The sequence below is a fragment of the Nuphar pumila genome, chromosome 6, assembly GCF_984573655.1.
Source record: "Nuphar pumila chromosome 6, dmNupPumi1.hap1.1, whole genome shotgun sequence".
Taxonomy (NCBI): Eukaryota; Viridiplantae; Streptophyta; class Magnoliopsida; order Nymphaeales; family Nymphaeaceae; genus Nuphar; species Nuphar pumila.
The window spans coordinates 10,763,418-10,782,030 of record NC_143254.1 but is presented as its reverse complement, the minus strand read 5'-3'; the positions used below and the strand labels follow the sequence as shown (position 1 = coordinate 10,782,030).

At 37.2% G+C, this 18,613-nt stretch overlaps 1 protein-coding gene across 1 annotated transcript in view; it reads right to left on the bottom strand.

Moving 5' to 3' along the window:
• Positions 1-18,613, bottom strand: part of LOC149833935 (peptide deformylase 1B, chloroplastic-like) — a 59,736-nt gene that overhangs the window by 32,533 nt on the left and 8,590 nt on the right. The window contains exon 3 of the mRNA XM_090011122.1: positions 7,069-7,261. Coding sequence (XP_089867248.1) covers positions 7,069-7,261 — 193 coding nt within the window. The remainder of the gene's footprint in view (positions 1-7,068; positions 7,262-18,613) is intronic.

Below are 18,613 nucleotides of genomic sequence, written 5' to 3'. Positions count from 1 at the left end.
AGGAGAGCAGAGAGCGTACCTGAGGAGGAGAGGTCCGACAGAGAGGTCGACGGCGGCGGCGGGGTCTGGACGGAGGCTTCAGGAGGAGAGGAAGGGAGGATTAGGGCAACAATTTGCCCTAATCCTCCCCTTGGCAGCACATTTATCGGGTGAAAAAAAATAAGTTTAAAAAAAAGACACAATGACCCTGGGTGTGTTGACCGCACCCAGGGTCGGGTTGACCACACCAGGTGCCACACCCGCATTGTGTCGCGTCGACGCGGGTGCGACACCCGTTTTGCCGAGTCCCTGTGACATAGGTTAACCCAACATAAATATGCAGCACATTTAATTAGCAAGGCTATGACAAGAAGCAAGTAGATAGTCCCTGTTAAATTATGTACATTAATCATATTATATAATATATATATTTTATATATATATGGTAATACATATACATATATTAATATATATGTATATGTATCTACTCAAATATATATATAAAATATATATTTCTATTTATTTTGTCATAAGGGTAGTTTAGTCTTTTCCCTATTTTTGCGCACATTCACTTTTCGGATGTGACTGTAATTATGTTTCTTTTATTTTTATTTTTATTTTTGTTCTTTTTATTTCTTTTTTGGATTTGTACCTAAAAGGTACCTTGGGGGGCCCACCAACATAGTCGTTGGGCCCTCTCCAACGGTCACATTTGTGACCGTTGGAGGGGCTCCAACGACTATGGGTGGAGCCCCTCCAAGGCCCCCTTTAGTGATGTTATAAATAGGGGTTCTCCCCTTTGTATTTCTTTATGGCTTTGAGTCAAAGCCCAAGTTCTCAATAAATTGATTCCATTATTTTATGCCTTTGTGCATTTGTGAGTTATTTGTGGGTTGTGCTTTTTGTGCACAAGTGTTCTAAAGTGTTCTTATTGTGCTTTCGTGGTGGGTTCAATATCAAGAATATTAAGGTCTTGATATTAGTATCTTGTTGGAGATACTTTCACATGGTATCAGAGCCTCGTTGGAAGAAAGAAGATCGTGTATCTCGCCTCGTGTGAAGCACCTCGAAAATCGTGCCCTCAAGCTAGTGAAGTTTTTGAGTAAAGCATTTGCTCCGGGCAATATTTTAGAAGCAACTTTTGTCAAGAAAAGGTTGAAAATCCGTTAAGGTACGCTTTATTTTTCATCTTCTCTTCTCCATAATGGGTGAAAAAGACTCCCACTTCTCCCTTGGTTTTAAACTTAGTGGTTCAAACTACCATGTTTGGGCCGGCAACATGGAAGCACACATCAAAGGGAAAGGTCTTTGGGGTTATGTTCAAGGATCCATATCGGAACCCGAACCCAAGCTTTCTATTATAGAGAAAGGGGAAATCAAAATTCTTGAAGGAGAAGATAGACAAAAGGCCTTAGAAGAATATTCCAAAAGGCATGATGAGTGGGAAATGAAGAACTTCAAAATTTTGTCTTGGATTTTTTCGTCCGTTGAAACCAAGATCAATGCCAACATCATCAAATTTAAAAGGGCCTCCGAAGCTTGGTTATACCTTGAAAAAATGTATACGTCAAGAGACTTGTCTCACAAATACTACCTCCAAAAGAAAGCCTTGACTCTTCAACAAAATGATTTATCTATTCGAGAATATTTTGCCGAATTATCATCTATTTGGGACGAGCTTGCCATGCTCGAACCAAAATGGAGTGGAGAAGCTATTGAGTTAAGGCACAAACAACTTGAGGAAGATCGTTTCTTCAACTTCTTAAATGGTCTTAGACCCGAATTTGAGCAAATTCGGTCCTCCCTTCTATCGGCTTTTACCTCCCCATCTATTGAAGATGTCATCACCAAGCTAAGTGGTGAGGAAACTCGTATGGGGATTAGTAAAAATAACCCAAGCATTCTTGCTACACCTTCTCAAAATGACTATGAAGTGGTCAATGCCGTGTCAAGACCCGGTAATAATTTGAAGACCTACAAACCGCCCCATTTCAAAAATCAAGGGCAAAATGATCGATATGGCAAGAGAGATTATAGCAAATTAACTTGCCATTTTTGTAAAGAACCGGGACATATCAAACCAAATTGTCCTAAATGGAAGAAATTCCTCGCCGCGGCTTTAGCATCCCAATCGGAGGAACGGCCTTCAACATCGAATGAACCTCTTTCGCTTCATCAAATTATGGATGCTCTTCAACCTCTTCTCAAAGGAGGCACTTCTGGAGCCGCCATGTCATCTTCTTCCTCTCTTGGTAAGACATCTTGGCTACTTGATTCTGGTGCTTCGTTTCATATGACTCCAAGTCATTGTTTTCTCTCTAATTATTCTGAAAATCGCCTTCCATCTTTTGTCTCAACCGCGGATGGAACCCCTCTTGAAATTAAAGGAATGGGTAATTTTGAAAAACAAGATTTTTTTATCCCAAAAATTTGTTTTATTCCAAAACTAAACTTAAATTTACTTTCCGTTTCTCAACTCTCGGACTATGGTTGCGATATAAAGTTCTCTTCTAATAAATGTTGGATACAGGATCGCCAGTCCGGGAAATTGATTGGGGAAGGCTCTAGGAGAGGAGACCTCTACTATGTTGATTTTCTTAAAATTCCCAAGAATCAATTTTGTAATGTTGCTCAAAACAAAGATATTCATGTATGGCATAAGAGATTGGGTCATCCCAACATTGTTAAAATCTCTTATTTGCCTTTTGTTAAGAATCTTTGTAATGAAAATTTTGTTTGTAATGAATGTATTCTTGGAAAAATGAGAAGTCTCCCTTTTCCTCAAAGATCCATGTTTACAACAAAACCTTTTGAAATCGTTCACTCCGATGTATGGGGTCCAGCTCCGGTGATATCCAAGGGAGGTTTTTCGTACTATGTTATCTTTGTGGATGATTTCACTAGGTTTAGTTGGATATATTTTCTCAAACATAAATATGAAGTTTTTTCAACTTTCAAAACATTTCATATGATGGTTTTAAATCAATTCAATGGAAATTTGAAAATTTTTAGAACCGATTCAGGTGGCGAATACCTTTCCAATGAATTTAAAAGCTATCTTGAAAACTATGGAATTCTTCATCAAAAATCTTGTCCCAAAACCCCCCAACAAAATGGGTTGGCTGAACGGAAACATAGGCATATTATTGAAACCACACGAACCTTGCTCATTTCTCAAAATATACCGAAAAAACTCTGGGCGGAGGCTGCTCTTACCTCTGTCTATCTCATAAATAGACTTCCATCTAAAAACTTGAACAAGATTTCCCCGTTTGAAAAATTATACGAAAAAGAACCTGATTACAGCAGGTTAAGGGTTTTTGGATGTAAATGTTTTGTCCTTACTGATAAAAATGACAAACTCTCCCCTAAGGCCATTCCTTGTGCCTTTCTTGGTTACTCTGAAACTCATAAAGGTTTTCGCTGTTATGATGTTAAGAGTGATAAACTTTATGTTTCCAGAAATGTAAGCTTCTTGGAAAATGTTAGTGGTTTCGAAAAACTTGAAACTAATGATGAGAATATAGATTATTCTTTTCTGTTTGATTTGTTAACTGAAGATGATGATACTAGCGATGATGAAACAAATCTAAATGTTGAATCTCATACTGATCAATCCATTAATGAAGAACCACATAGAGATCCTATAACCTACTCTCATAGAGATAGGAGTACTTTTAGAAGTGCTCTCGAAAGATATGATAGTGAGTCTACCCCTTCAAGTGAAGGAAATCTTCGTAGGACCGAAAGATCAAGAAAACCCCCTTCTAGGTTCATCTCATATGAGTCTTTTTCACCAAAATATAGAGTCTGTCTAAGCGCCATTCACTCGTACATAGAACCTAGGGATTTTGAGGAAGCACGTAAATACCCAGAATGGATAGTTGCTATGAACAATGAACTTGAAGCCCTAAAGAAAGCAAGAACCTGGAAGTTTCAAGACCTTCCTAAAGATAAGAAAGCAATAGGGTGTAGATGGGTGTTTAAAGTCAAAACTAAGTGTGATGGGTCTCTTGAGAGATATAAGGCCCGCTTAGTTGCAAAAGGGTATGGTAAAAAATATGGGATTGATTATGAGGAGACTTTTGCCCCCGTTGCTCGGATGGTCACCGTCCGATGTCTTATAACTGTTGCTTCAATAAACAAATGGAACATCTATCAGATGGATGTTAAGAATGTGTTTTTAAACGGAGATCTAAACGAAGAAGTATATATGGATGTTCTTCCTGGAATGGAGTATCCTAAAGAGAAGGTGCTTCGTCTTCGGAAAGCACTGTATGGTTTAAAACAAGCTCCCAAAGCTTGGTATGATAGGTTTAACTCTGTAATGTTAGATAATGGTTTTTCATCATGCTTTACTGATACTGCTTTGTTTGTTAGAAAGTCTAATGCAGGGATTGTTATTCTGTTGCTATATGTGGATGACATGCTTATTACTGGGAGTGATTCTAAAGGGATTAAAAGCATAAAGTCCATATTAAAGGATAAGTTTGAAATGTCTGATTTGGGTTTCTTAACTTATTTTCTGGGTATTGAGGTTGCATACTCTCATAGAGGGTACTTTTTGTCTCAAACTAAGCTTGCATCTGAGATTATTGACAGGTCAGGTATTACAGATGATAAAGTTTATGAAACTCCTGCTATAGTAGGAGCAAAAATGAAGATTGATGATGGTGTTCCTCTCTCCGATCCTACTCCCTACAGGCAACTAGTAGGCTCGTTGATGTATCTAAGTATCACCAGACCCGATATCTCACATGCAGTGCATACGGCAAGCCAATTTCAGCATGCACCAACTTCTGTTCACATGGGTGCTATCTTGCGTGTCGTGAGATACCTAAAGCACACTATTAATAAGAGAGTTTTTTTGTCTTCCTGTTCTGAGTTAAAATTAATTGCTTATACTGACTCTGATTGGGGAGGTGACCCAAATAACCGTCACTCCACCACTGGTTTTTGTGTTTTCTTAGGAGACTCATTGATCTCACGGAGATGCAAGAAGCAGCAAAAGGTATCTCTATCATCAACTGAAGCTGAATATCGTGCCATGGCAACTACTACCATGGAAATTGTTTGGATTCATCAGTTGCTGGAAGATATGGGAATCAAAATTGAAGGGCCTACCAAGCTTTGCTGTGACAACAAAAGTGCGATTTATATTGCTAAAAATCACACTTTTCATGAGCGGACTAAACATATCGAGATGGACTGTCACTATGTTCGGGAGGCGTATCTCCAAGGAATCATTGACCTTCCATATGTCACGTCCGAGTATCAGTTGGCAGACTTCTTCACTAAAGCCTTGTGTGCTCTGCGCTTCAACTTCTTTCTTAGCAAACTCTCGGTCATCCTGCCCTAAGTTTGAGGGGGGGGTGTTAAATTATGTACATTAATCATATTATGTAATATATATATTTTATATATATATGGTAATACATATACATATATTAATATATATGTATATGTATCTACTCAAATATATATATAAAATATATATTTCTATTTATTTTGTCATAAGGGTAGTTTAGTCTTTTCCCTATTTTTGCGCACATTCACTTTTCGGATGTGACTGTAATTATGTTTCTTTTATTTTTATTTTTATTTTTGTTCTTTTTATTTCTTTTTTGGATTTGTACCTAAAAGGTACCTTGGGGGGCCCACCAACATAGTCGTTGGGCCCTCTCCAACGGTCACATTTGTGACCGTTGGAGGGGCTCCAACGACTATGGGTGGAGCCCCTCCAAGGCCCCCTTTAGTGATGTTATAAATAGGGGTTCTCCCCTTTGTATTTCTTTATGGCTTTGAGTCAAAGCCCAAGTTCTCAATAAATTGATTCCATTATTTTATGCCTTTGTGCATTTGTGAGTTATTTGTGGGTTGTGCTTTTTGTGCACAAGTGTTCTAAAGTGTTCTTATTGTGCTTTCGTGGTGGGTTCAATATCAAGAATATTAAGGTCTTGATATTAGTATCTTGTTGGAGATACTTTCACAGTCCCATGGAAGCAAACTACAAGTTAAAGCATTATGATAGTATTAATTAATCAAGCATTTTCTTAAACATACAGATAAATGAGGAATGAAGAACTAAAGAACTTATTAATTAAAAATATTAATTAAGAATAGAGGCTTATCAATTCTAGGTTATTCACTCGTTTGATGAAAATGGTTTATTTTTAAGTTTGCTTAACATTTAACTTGATGCCTTATTACACTGTTGCTTGAATTATTCGAGTCACTTATTGTGGTATTGAGCCCTTATACATGGTATGCCCTTTTGTATTAGAAGAGTGGTGTGTCATGTTATATTGTATGGCATAGTATTGTATGATGCATTCCATATCATAAGATCTACCGCCTTTCGAGTATATGGAATATAAATCTTTTTATATCATACAGTGCATGAATGTAAAAGTTTGATGATCTTTTTATTTCCTTGTGTCTTACCATATGATGTGACGCAATATGATACCTTAGACCTTTTTTGCTGTATGTTATCTTGTGCTTTTCACAAGAAGAATAGAGGCTTATCTCGCAATTATATGTTACTTTATTGCTCATATTTCTTTTGAAGTTTCACATGCTTGAGAAATAATATTTTTAGTTAATAAGAGATATGAGCAATAAAGTAACATATAATTGCAAGATAAGCTTCTATTCTTCTTGTGAAAAGCACAAGATAACATGCAGCAAAAAGGGTCTAAGGTATCATATTGCATCACATCGTATGGTAAGACACAAGGAAATAAAAAGAAAAATGTATGAGTTCCAAATAACAATCATCAAACTTTTACATTCATGCACTGTATGATATAAAAAGATTTATATTCCATATACTCGAAAGGAGGTAGATCTTATGATATGGCATCATACAGTACTATGTCATACAATATAGCATGATACACCATTCTTCTAATACAAAGGGGCATACCAAGTTGTATAAGGGCTCAATACCACAATAAGTGACTCGAATCATTCAAGCGACAGTGTAAGTTAATGTTAAGCAAGCTTAAAAATAAATCGTTTTCAGCAAACGAGTGAATAATTTTTTTATTCACCTAAAAAATAAAGAAAAGGACACTTTAGTTGCACCTCCACATCTGCATAAATCCCTGGAAAGGATAGACAGCCCTCATTGAAAAGAACCATCTTCTTTGAGTACTTGTAAATTCTTGGATTGACAAGGACAAGCTCTTCCCCAACACCCCACTCCCCAGCAGGATTGAACACCATAAGTTGAACGTTGAGACCCACTTGTGGTGCTGAGAGACCAATTCCATCAGTCCTAAAAGACAGCAAAAGCAGTTCATTTGATAGCAAAATCAACTTTAGATGGTTTTTATACATCAGCTTTATTAGCAAATACAAAGACCATTCAAAGTCATAGGAAAGTGACAAAAGCAAAAAACTCCATCATTCAAGGACAAAAACAAAGGGCAATAAATTAACACTATTTTTCTCTTGAAAATAACAAGAAAGATAGTGTTCAAGGTAAAAATGTTCAGAAAAAAAAGCAGGTAGAGGGCTACCACGAAGCTATCGTTCACGTCGATCATAATACAAGTTATAATGTTCAAGCTAAAGTCAGGCAAGTCAATCCAAAAGTAACTCTTGCCTGCCCAATAAGTTTTTGTGGAAGTTGCAGCATCATGTCAAACCTATGCCTGTCAATCTTGGATCCAAATTTTAAAACGTTGTATTTCTCAAAGGTACCTATAAATATATAGCCTATTACAAGCATATAACCAGCTGCTTTTCCACAAACAAAAATGATGTAAGGTTTTTGAGCTTGAGGGTAAAAACAAAAATCATAACCCATTTGTAAACTTAAAACAAAAGGTCTAACTTAAAATCTTTAAATGTTTGAAGGCAATATTGACAGAAATGGACCTCCAGCTCTTGAGCTTGCAGCTGCACGTGAAGAGAAAAGGAAGAGAAGAAAGAAGGGAGAAGAAACTGCAGTGGGTCATTAACCTGCCTAGGTCATGCCCCATCTTATAAATATACTTTGGTCTACAAAACTACCCCTATGCATATGGGAAAATTACAAGTAAAAGCTAAATTATAAATAGACACAAATACCCTCAACTTATAGGGTATATTATATTCTTAACACGCCCCTCTCAAACTGAATATGGTTCCCACATAACCATATTCAGTTTGGCATTAAAAAACCAATGCCCGGCACATGTTAGGGGTCTTGTGAATAAATCCGCTGCTTGCTCTTCACCCTTAAAGAATAGGGGTTGAATCTCCTTGCTTTCAACTTTCTCTCTTATAAAATGTTGGTCTAACTCTACATGCTTCATCTTCCCATGTTGGACACGATTGGAGGCAATGGCAACGGCACTTTTATTGTCACAAAATAATATAGATCTAGTGATGGGTTGATATAGTGAAGAGAGAAGATGATGTATCCACAAGACCTCGGCAGTGACAACTGCCATGGCCCGGTACTCAGCTTCTATACTTGATCTTGCCATAGTCTGTTGCTTACGACTAGCCCATGATACGAGGTGGTCCCCAAGGAAAACTCTATACCCGCTCATAGAGCGTCTAGTCTCAGGATAGCCTGCCCAGTCAGCATATACGCCTGTATCACCAAGGAGTGGCCTATACCCTTGTTGGGACTCTCTCTATATAGCAATCCATCCATGAGAGTGTAATGAAACGAAGTGTACACAAATACAATGCCACTAAAGGGCTGCAAGATGCACAATCACAAAAAGCCACTAATGGGCAAACACAATATGTAAAAATAATAGCTTATTGAAACCTCACAAAAATGCAAGAAGCATTCTTGAATACAATGAGAGAGGATCACCCTTATTTATATACAAAAGAAGGGAGAGGAGAGCTCAAAAGAGTTGTTGGAGCTTGCTCCAACAACTCTTTTGACTAGTCAACCTGGTGTTGTGTAACACCCCAAAATTTTTAACCCAAATTTATGTGAAATTTTTTTTTCAGCGGAAAGAAGAACCAATATAGGGTTAAACATTTTGGAACATTACATTTGAGAGACAACTCAACACAGGTATTTCATTTCATTATGATATGAACATTTAAATTACCATAAACCCAAAGAATCACTGGAACAGTAAATCAACAATCTCGATCCAATGCCTCATTCCGCAACCGCTCATAAGTTTACTCGTTTACCTAAAAATGATAAAAATTATAGGAATTAGACTACCACGTATAAGTAGGAAAACTGTAACTTTTAATGAAGGTATGTCATAAATCTAGCATGTGATGTGGGTGTCAAAGGTGATTCTCAACATATGTCTAAACAAGTAAGCAGTTTATGCAACAGAAGCCAACATTCATATACATGAATATGTGAACAGTTATACAACAACCATAACTGAGCAGGTAAAGCATAGTGTGTAGCATTAATAAGCAAGAGATGTATGGTATGCAATAGTCATAATAATAACAGAGTGTAACATTAATAAGTAAGTGAGATGTGTATTGCAACAATCATAGCATTAACATGTACAACTCTCAGATAATTATTCAACTACCACGTATCTACACATTTCATAATTTTATATCATTACAAGCTCAGAATATAAAGCATGTTAAAGAACATAAACACATATCTCCAGTATTTTCACTCACTGTGATACCTAATTGCTCTAAATTGTGTTTAAATTATCTTACCCCGTGGGTACACACGGGCACAGGTGACCATCTCAGAAAGGAACGTTCGGAGGTATATTATTCCAGGTATTTTATTAACCTGAACATTTTAACAGAGACTAGATCCCCAAGGAAGCGACCAATAGCCGAGAGAATCTCCCAAGGGCTCAACTCAAAACAGGATGCATCCCTAACTTCTGCAGAAGACATGGAACTACCACCTAGGACACATAGGTAGTCCTGGTCCCTAACTCTGAGGACGGGGACCAACGAACTGCTTCACGCTCGAAACACAACACAAGTTCTCGAAGTTTTGTACCACCTACCCTCTCTAAGATAAGCCTCAAAAACTGGTTTCATTGTTTATTTATTGTTCTAAAGTTCAGGGCATTTCCCCAACCTCCGCCTACTACCATAGCAGTAGATCCCAACCTTAGTCACTTTACCAAGGTATATAAACCATCCATATCATTTTTCCACATTGATTTCTTAATCCCACTTAGAGTGCTCCGGTGCTTTTAAACCAGTCAAGCACGTAATAATTACAATTAAGTTTTCATCACTCTTATTAACATAGCACACAAGCCAATAACTCAAGTACCCACGTCGAGTAACCCATTCATATTGCCCTCTTAGGCAAAGCACATATCCATATATCACTAAATACACCATCATATGTGTGAAACCAATATAACAACCTCATTCCTCAACACAAGTAACAGGTTGCATACAAGCAATTCAAATTATATATTTTCAATTCATAATGAACCAAAGAAAAACAATTCCCATAATCTAAATATATGCAACAATTAGTGTCTTTACACAACATGTCTTTGATATGTCACACTCCTTTTCTACGAAAAGAGATAGAGAATTTATCATAAGAATTGGAAACTATCATTGAATATTAGAACATTTGCAGCTTAACATGCAGAAGCGAATATGCAACTAAATAGGCATTTGAGCATTAAAACTTTGCAACTAATCTTCTGAATGTATGGCTTATCATGCATTTGAAACAGTAAGGCATATACATCATAACAAGCAACTAACTTGACATTTGGAAATATGGAATGCATGCAGCTTCATAAGAAATCAAGGATCAATATAATAAGTATATAGATCATGGGTATCTACATATCAGGAACATTTCTATAGCACAAGCTAGCGGCATGTGCACACGTATGAACCCAACACAGAGTACCATACATGGTATTACATCAAACCCCATCACAGCATTTCCAGCTAGCCGCTTTCAGGAACAGTTTAGAAGATTCAGAAGTAACATCAAACTTATTATGTTTACCAAATAATAATAGAAATATTCGGTCAATCAATCAATAAAGCACACAATGTTAAGACATGGTTTACTTATATATTTTTCCACATGAAATCAGGCGCCCAAAACAGAACCAAGACACACAGCTTTGTAGATGATATAGAATCCAATGCAGGAATCAAGAAAAACCAATCGGCTCAAGAAGATAAATATGATCCAGAAAATAAATCTGATCAAGAAAACCCATAGAATCAAGAAACAAATCTGATCAAGACAATAAATATGATCAAGGAAATAAATCGGATCAAGAAAACCCATATGATCACATTATCTGAAATAATCCATTCAGACAAACAAGAAAACAATAAATGAGAAAGTGTCATCCAATCATCTTATACCATCTGCTAATAATTTAAACCAAAACAATGACGTCATCCATGTCGATTCATACATGGACCAAAAACTAGAAAAGGATATAAAACACCATCCAATCGGTTTATTTACTCCAAAGATAATATGCCAGCATCAGTTGCCAAAGAACCTTTGAGACAGTTTCAAGCATAAAAGTGAGGACCACTACAGTGAACTCTCATTATTCAAGCTTCAAACTACATAGAGTGATAATTTCCACCAAACTACCAAGATCCCATAGCACACCCAATAACTCAGTTGTCCAACAATAGAACATTAGGTTTACAAAGCAAGGGAAAACTCAGAAAAAGATAAACAGAATCTACATTCGTACTCAGTGGCTGCCGAAATCATACTAATACCCTCTAAGCAGAAATTTCAAATACGAAAATCAACTAATACACATACACAAATTTCATCATTCGTTGTTGGCACAGTTCAAACCGAAACACATGACAGCAAGATCGAAGTAACACTCGAAACCCCTTGATGACCATATGCAAACCCCCTCTATAAAACAAAAATCTGAAACCTCCAAATCGTAGATTTGGGGTTTTCGGACTAGGGTTGATATAACGCCCCCCCCCCCCCCCTCCCCTTCTTGACTGACAAGATTTCCCATTCTTGGCAGACAAGATTTCTCTTCCTTGTCAGTCCAAATCCCCAAATCGTAGATTTGGGTTCTTGGACTCACCAAATCCCTGTTACCACGACCGTAAACCCCGACTCCCAGGATTAGTTGATTTGGGTTTACGCCAGCACACACCTAACCCCCTTCCAACTTGTTGTCGCAGCTGCCGGAACCCCAACTTACAGGCTTGGGTTTTCTGGCAGCCCAGAATCGCACCAGGTGTTTAAGGCATGTCTTGCCCTTGACCAACCCAATCAAAGCACAGGATCCTACCTCTTTCCAGATGAAAAATCGTTGGAGGTGTCGGCAACAACAGTTGCAGGTGGTCGGCTTCCTCCGACGCCGGTGCTTCCACAGGCAAGCGCAAGATCGTCAACGGCGAGGATAAGGGGCTCCAGCGAGGTGGGAGGGAAGAGGCGAGAGAGGTGGGTTAGGCGAGGAGAGGCCGAACCCCAGCAAGAATCTTGCAGTAACCCTCCCCGTTCCCTTTCTTGTTTTAATTTCACAAGAATAGTGCCAGGCACAATTCTTATATACAGTGTTTATAAATAGTGAACCGGGTCCGGGTACGGGTATGGGTCCCGCGACCCGCGGTGCCGTTGTACCGGATCCACTCTAACGTGGATCTGAGTCAAAAAATGGATCGATGGATCCATAGTATGCTTTATTTGAGTCCCGCCCCAATTACCCAATACTTTTTAATTATATTCTTTTGGATCCGGGTAACGGATCTCGGACCCAAAATGCATAAAATTACTCAAAATTTTGGGTTATTACATGTTGACTGTTAAAATGTAACCTATATATATTGTCATACCCTATAAAGGCAAAATAGTCTTTTTCAGCTTCACGCATATTCCTTTTTTAATATGCTTTTCAGATTTTTTCTTTTTCTTGTTTTTTTCTTTTTATTTTTTTATTCTTTTTTGTCTTTAGCCATTGAGGGGCCCACATCTATAGATGTTGGTGTAATGAAGTAAGCAGAAATAGATATAAGGAATGCTAAAGCATACCCAATGTTCTACAACAGACACACCCAAGTGCAGCCACAATGAACAAGTCCACAAGGGACAAATACAAAAGCCAACAAAGGGCTTACAAATGAACAAAGGATGTTATTGAGCATAAGGGCTTGGACAAGCCTATTTTACAAAGGGGTGAACACCCCTATTTATACAACTAACAAGGGAGACCACTGGGGGGGCTCCCACTAAGAGTCGTTGGGGGTCCCAGCGACTCTTAGTTGGGACCCCCAATGCAATCCCATAAAAAAAGGAAAAAAGAAAAAAGAAAAGAAACTAAAATAAATGAAAATGACTGAAATGCCCCTATTGGGCAGAAATACAAGAATACCCTTTATCGGGTATGACACATGTTTTAACACCCTCCCTCAAGCTTTACGGGGAGATGACCGAAAGCTTGTTAAGTAGAAAGATAAAGCGAGGAGCAGCAACAGCTTTGGTGAAGAAGTTTGTCAACTAGTACTCGGATGTAACGTATGGCAATGTGATAGTTCCTCTTAGATATTCATCACGTACATAGTGATAGTTCATCTCAATGTGTTTAGTACACTCGTGGAAGGTGTGGTTGCTTGCGATATAAATGGTGTTTTTATTGTCACAACACATCTTCGAAGGTGTGGAGATGACTATGCTCATATCACCAAGATGGTTGCGAAGCCATACAAGCTCCATGGTTGTAGTGGTCATCGCACGATATTCAGCTTCTGTTGAGGACAAAGATACTTTGTACTGCTTCTTGCATCTCTAGGAAATCATAGTCACCTAAAAACACACAGAAACCTGTAGTTGAAACTCTATCATTGGGATTTCCTCCTCAATCAGCATCAATATAGGCAATTAAATCAAGTGACGAAGATGAGGAAAGAAAAACTTTCTTGGTTATAGTGTTTTTAATGTATCTGATGATTCTTAAGACTGCACTCATGTGCACCGTTGTAGGTGGATGTTGAAACTGACTGACTGAATGAACTGCATGAGCAATGTCTGGCCGAGTGATGGATAAATATGTCAGAGACTCGACAAGTTGACGGTAGGGAGTAGGATCTTCAAGAAAAGTCCCATCTTCCAATCTTAATTTGGCATTGATAACTTCAGGGGTTTCTGTCTTCTTGTCGTCGAAAATGTCGGACTTTGAACAAATGTCAGCTGCAAGTTTCATTTGAGAAAGAATGTACCCTCTGGGGGAGTACGCCACTTCAATACCTAAAAAATATCTTAAGAATCCAAGATCAGACATGTCAAAATTTTCTTTTAAAACTTTTTTGATATCATTAATTCCCTGCTTATCACTTTCAGTGATAATCATATCATCTACGTAAAGCAGGAGAATAACCACCAAAGACCCTGTACTTTTCACAAAAAGAGCAGTGTCAATATAGCACGAACGAAAACCCAAACGTGTCATTACATTGCTAAATTTATCATGTCAAGCTTTTGGGGCTTGTTTTAATCCATATAAAGCTTTGTTGAGTTTAAGAATTTTGTCATTACCAATACATACCCCTGGAGGTGGATCCATGTAAACCTCTTCATTTAGTTCACCATTTAAAAATGCATTTTTAACATCTAATTGATAAATAGGTCATTTTTTAATAGAAGCAATAGCGATAAGGGTCCTAACACTGGTCATTCTAGCAACCGGGGCGAAGGTTTCCTTATAATTAATACTATATTCTTGAGAGTATCCTTTAGCTACTAACCTAGCTTTTAAGCGTTCTAAGGACCCATCGCTCTTAGTTTTGACTTTATAGACTCATCTACATCCTATAGATTTCTTTCCCATAGATAACGAAGTTATTTCCCAAGTTTTTGTTTTTTCAAGTGCACTAAGTTCTAAGTTCATGGCTTCAACCCATTGGAGAAAATTCTTAGCCTCATTATAGTGGGATGGTTCATGGAATGAGTGTAATGCAATTAGGCATGACCTATATTTTGGTGTTAAGGAATCATAGGAAACAAACTTGTTAAGACGATTGGAGATACGATTGGATCTTATAAGTGAAGTTTCCTCTATGCTAGAATCCTGGGAGTATTTTTCCAATGTATTCATGGGAACTTGTTGACCACGCCGAATATAGGTTTGAATTGGTCTACCATCAATGATATTGTTTTCCTCAACATTTTCATTTTCAATATTGTTAAGAGGAGTGTCCTCTTGGTCATTCACCGAATTTTCATTAGGAATCTCTTCTTCTTGAGGAAGAAGATCAAAGAAGAAAGCATATTCGCTTTCATTAATGTCTTTAGTTTTCTCAAAACCATTTTCATGTTCTAAAAAGGTTACATCTTTAGATACATACAGTTTGTTATTTTTGGAGTCGAAACATCTAAATCCTTTTTTATTTTCTCCATAACCTAAGAATATATATTCAATAGCTTTTGGTGATAATTTATCTCTTTTATGTGAAAGAACAAAACATTTACAACCAAATTTTTTTAACGTATTAAAATTGGGTATTCTTTCAAATAGCTTTTCATAGGGAGATATATTTTGCAAAGATGATGAGATCATTCTATTTATCAAATAAATTGATGTTAGAGCAGCTTCGGCCCAAAAACTTTTTGGAATTTCTTTTGAAATAAGAAGAGTCCTAGTAGTTTCCAAAATGTGTCTATGTTTTCTTTCGGCTAAACCATTTTGTTGAGGAGTTCTAGGACAAGATTTTTGATGAAAAATTTCATTGGTTTCTAGATAATTTTGAAACTTTTTTTACAAGTATTTTCCACCCGAATCAGACCTAAGGATAGAGATATTACTTAAAAATTTATTTTTGACAATCATATAAATTTTCTTAAAGAATGAGAAGACATCGGATTTTAAGTTAAGAAAATAAATCCATACATATCTAGTAAAGTCATCAATAAAAGTAACATAATATGAATATCCTCCTTTTGATATGACAGGAGAAGGCCCCAATACATCCGAATGAACTAATTCAAAAGGCCTCTTAGACACAAAAGTTCTATTTGGAAAAAGAGTGGATTTCATTTTTCCAAGAATACAATCCTTACAAACAAAATTTTTCTCATTACAAACTTTTTTCCCAAAGAAAAAAGAATACATTTTGAGAAACTTGGATGTCCAAATCTTTTGTGCCAAGTCTCAAAGTTTTTATCTTGGACATAATTACAAAAAGAGTTGGTGGGGAGTTTCAAGTAGTTTATGTAATAGAGATCCCCCCTCCTATGGCCTTGCGCAATTTGCTTCTCGAACCGAAGATCCTGCACAGAACAACCCTTATTTGAGAAGGAGATTTCACATCCATGATAGGAAATTTGGGAAACGGAGAGAAGGTTTAAATTTAGTTGTGGAACAACTCTAACATTTGGCATGAGAAAATTTTTAAAAGAGCTTAATGTTCAAACACTTTTGATTTGTAAAGATGTTCCATCGGCAGTTGAAACATAGGAGGTTTTTGAATTAGAACATAAGTCAGATAGCCCATTTTCAACCGGTGTCATATGAAAAGAAGCTCCCAAGTCAAGGATAAAAGAAGACATACCTGGAGGAGAGGAAGAGGCAATGGTGGTACCGGATGTAGATAGAGATTTGAGTAGAATTTGAAGCGCCTCCGATAGTTGAGCAAGAGAAAAAGAATATTTTTCTTTATTTGAATCTTCCTTGGTGTGGTTTCTTCAACAGAATCAACTCTAGGTTTGGGTGCTTCATTTATCTTGAGACAATTTGGTCTTATGTGTCCCAGTTCTTGACAATGATGGCATATAGCCTTCTTATAGTTACCATTATAGTCATTTTTCCTTCCAAAATGTAGAGGCTTATAGGTCTTAACATGGTTGTCGGGTTTGGATACGACTAAGACTTCATCTCCTCATTTTATCATGCCAAGACGAGTTTTTTCTTGGCATATTTCGGCAACCGCATCTTTTAGAGGAAGAGGCTTAGATCTATGGAGGAGAGAAAATCTAACTTGATCATAATCGGGCCTAAGCCCATGTAAAAATTGGAAAAAGTGTTTTTTTTTCATTTGTTCTCTTCTAAGCTCTACATCTTCACTAGCCACCCACTTAGGTTCTAGGAGAGAGAACTCATCCCATAAGAGACTAAGAGAGCTAAAGTAGGATACACATGTCCCCTTGCTTATGTTAAATTATGTAAATCAAAACTTGTAATTTCATATATATATTTTATATATATAAGGTAATACATATACATATATTATATATATGTATATGTATTTACCGATTATATATATAAAATATATATATTCCTATCTTTAGTCTTAGGGGTAGTTTAGGTATTTTACACATATTCTTTTTCGAATATGTTTTGTATTTTCTTTTTTCTTTTTCTTTATTTCCTTTTTTTCTTTTTATTAAAGCATTGTACTTACCTTGGGAGGGGCCCAACACACTAGTCGTTGGACCCCCTCCAACGGTCACATTTGTGACCGTTGGAGGGGCTCCAACGACTATGAGGAGCCCCCTCCAAGGTCTCCTAATGCCCTATAAATATGGGCACTCCCTCTTGTATTTCGCTCAAGGGTGTTGGGGATTATTGCTCAACCTTTTTATTGTTTATGAAACTTATGAGTGCATTTGCACATTTGTGATTTCGTGATTTGTGCTTTTGAGCACAAGTGTTCCAAGTGTTCTTGGTGTGTGTATGTTCATACATTTATATCGTTCCACCGATTATAGTATCTTGTTAAAGATACTTTTACAGCTTAATGGTGTGAATCTTTTCTTGAAGAAAGAATTGTATAGCGAGGTCTTTTTAAGTATACATATCTTTCATGAAGAACCTTGCCTCGTCAGCTTTAGGGAATTTGGCAATGTTTGCACAAATTTTTAACTCCACATTGTTCATAAACCATGCAAGTATCTTTGCATGTTTACTCTCCCAATCCTCAATCTTGGATTGATATTCTTCAATTGCCTTGATTTGTGCACCTCCTTCCAAAGCCTTTTCTTGATCTCCTTCCATTTTGGTAAGTTGAAGTTGAGGTTCTGAAATGGTGCCCATCACGTAACCCCAAAGCTTTTTGCCTTAGAGGTTGTTCTCCATAGTGGATGCCCATACTAAATAGACTGAACCATTTAGCTTGAAAGAAAGATCTATCTTTTGTTTATCTTCCATGGTGATTAAGAGAGAGGATCAAGAGGAGAGATACAAGAAAAACAAATGCAACTTTATCAAGAATAAAGAGCACAACCTTGCTCTGATACCATGTAATGAAGTAAGCGAAAAAAGATATAAGGAATGCTAAAGCATACCCAATGTCCTACAACGGACACCCACAAGTGCAACCACAATGAACAAGTCCACAAGGGACAAATACAAAAGCCAACAAAGGGCTTACAAATGAAAAAAGGATGTTATTGAGCATAAGAGCTTGGAAAGCCTATTTTACAAAGGGGTGAACACCCCTATTTATACAACTAACAAGGGAGACCATTAGGGGGCTCCCACTAAGAGTCGTTGGGAGCCCCCAACTGTCATATTAATGATCGTTGGGGGTCACAACATCTCTTAGTTGGGACCCCAATGCAATCCCATAAAAAAAGGAAAAAATAAAAAATAAAGAAGAAAAAAGAAAAAGAAACTAAAATAAATGAAAATGACTGAAATGCCCATATTGGGCAGAAATACAATAATACCCTTTATCGGGTATGACACATGTTTTAACAGTT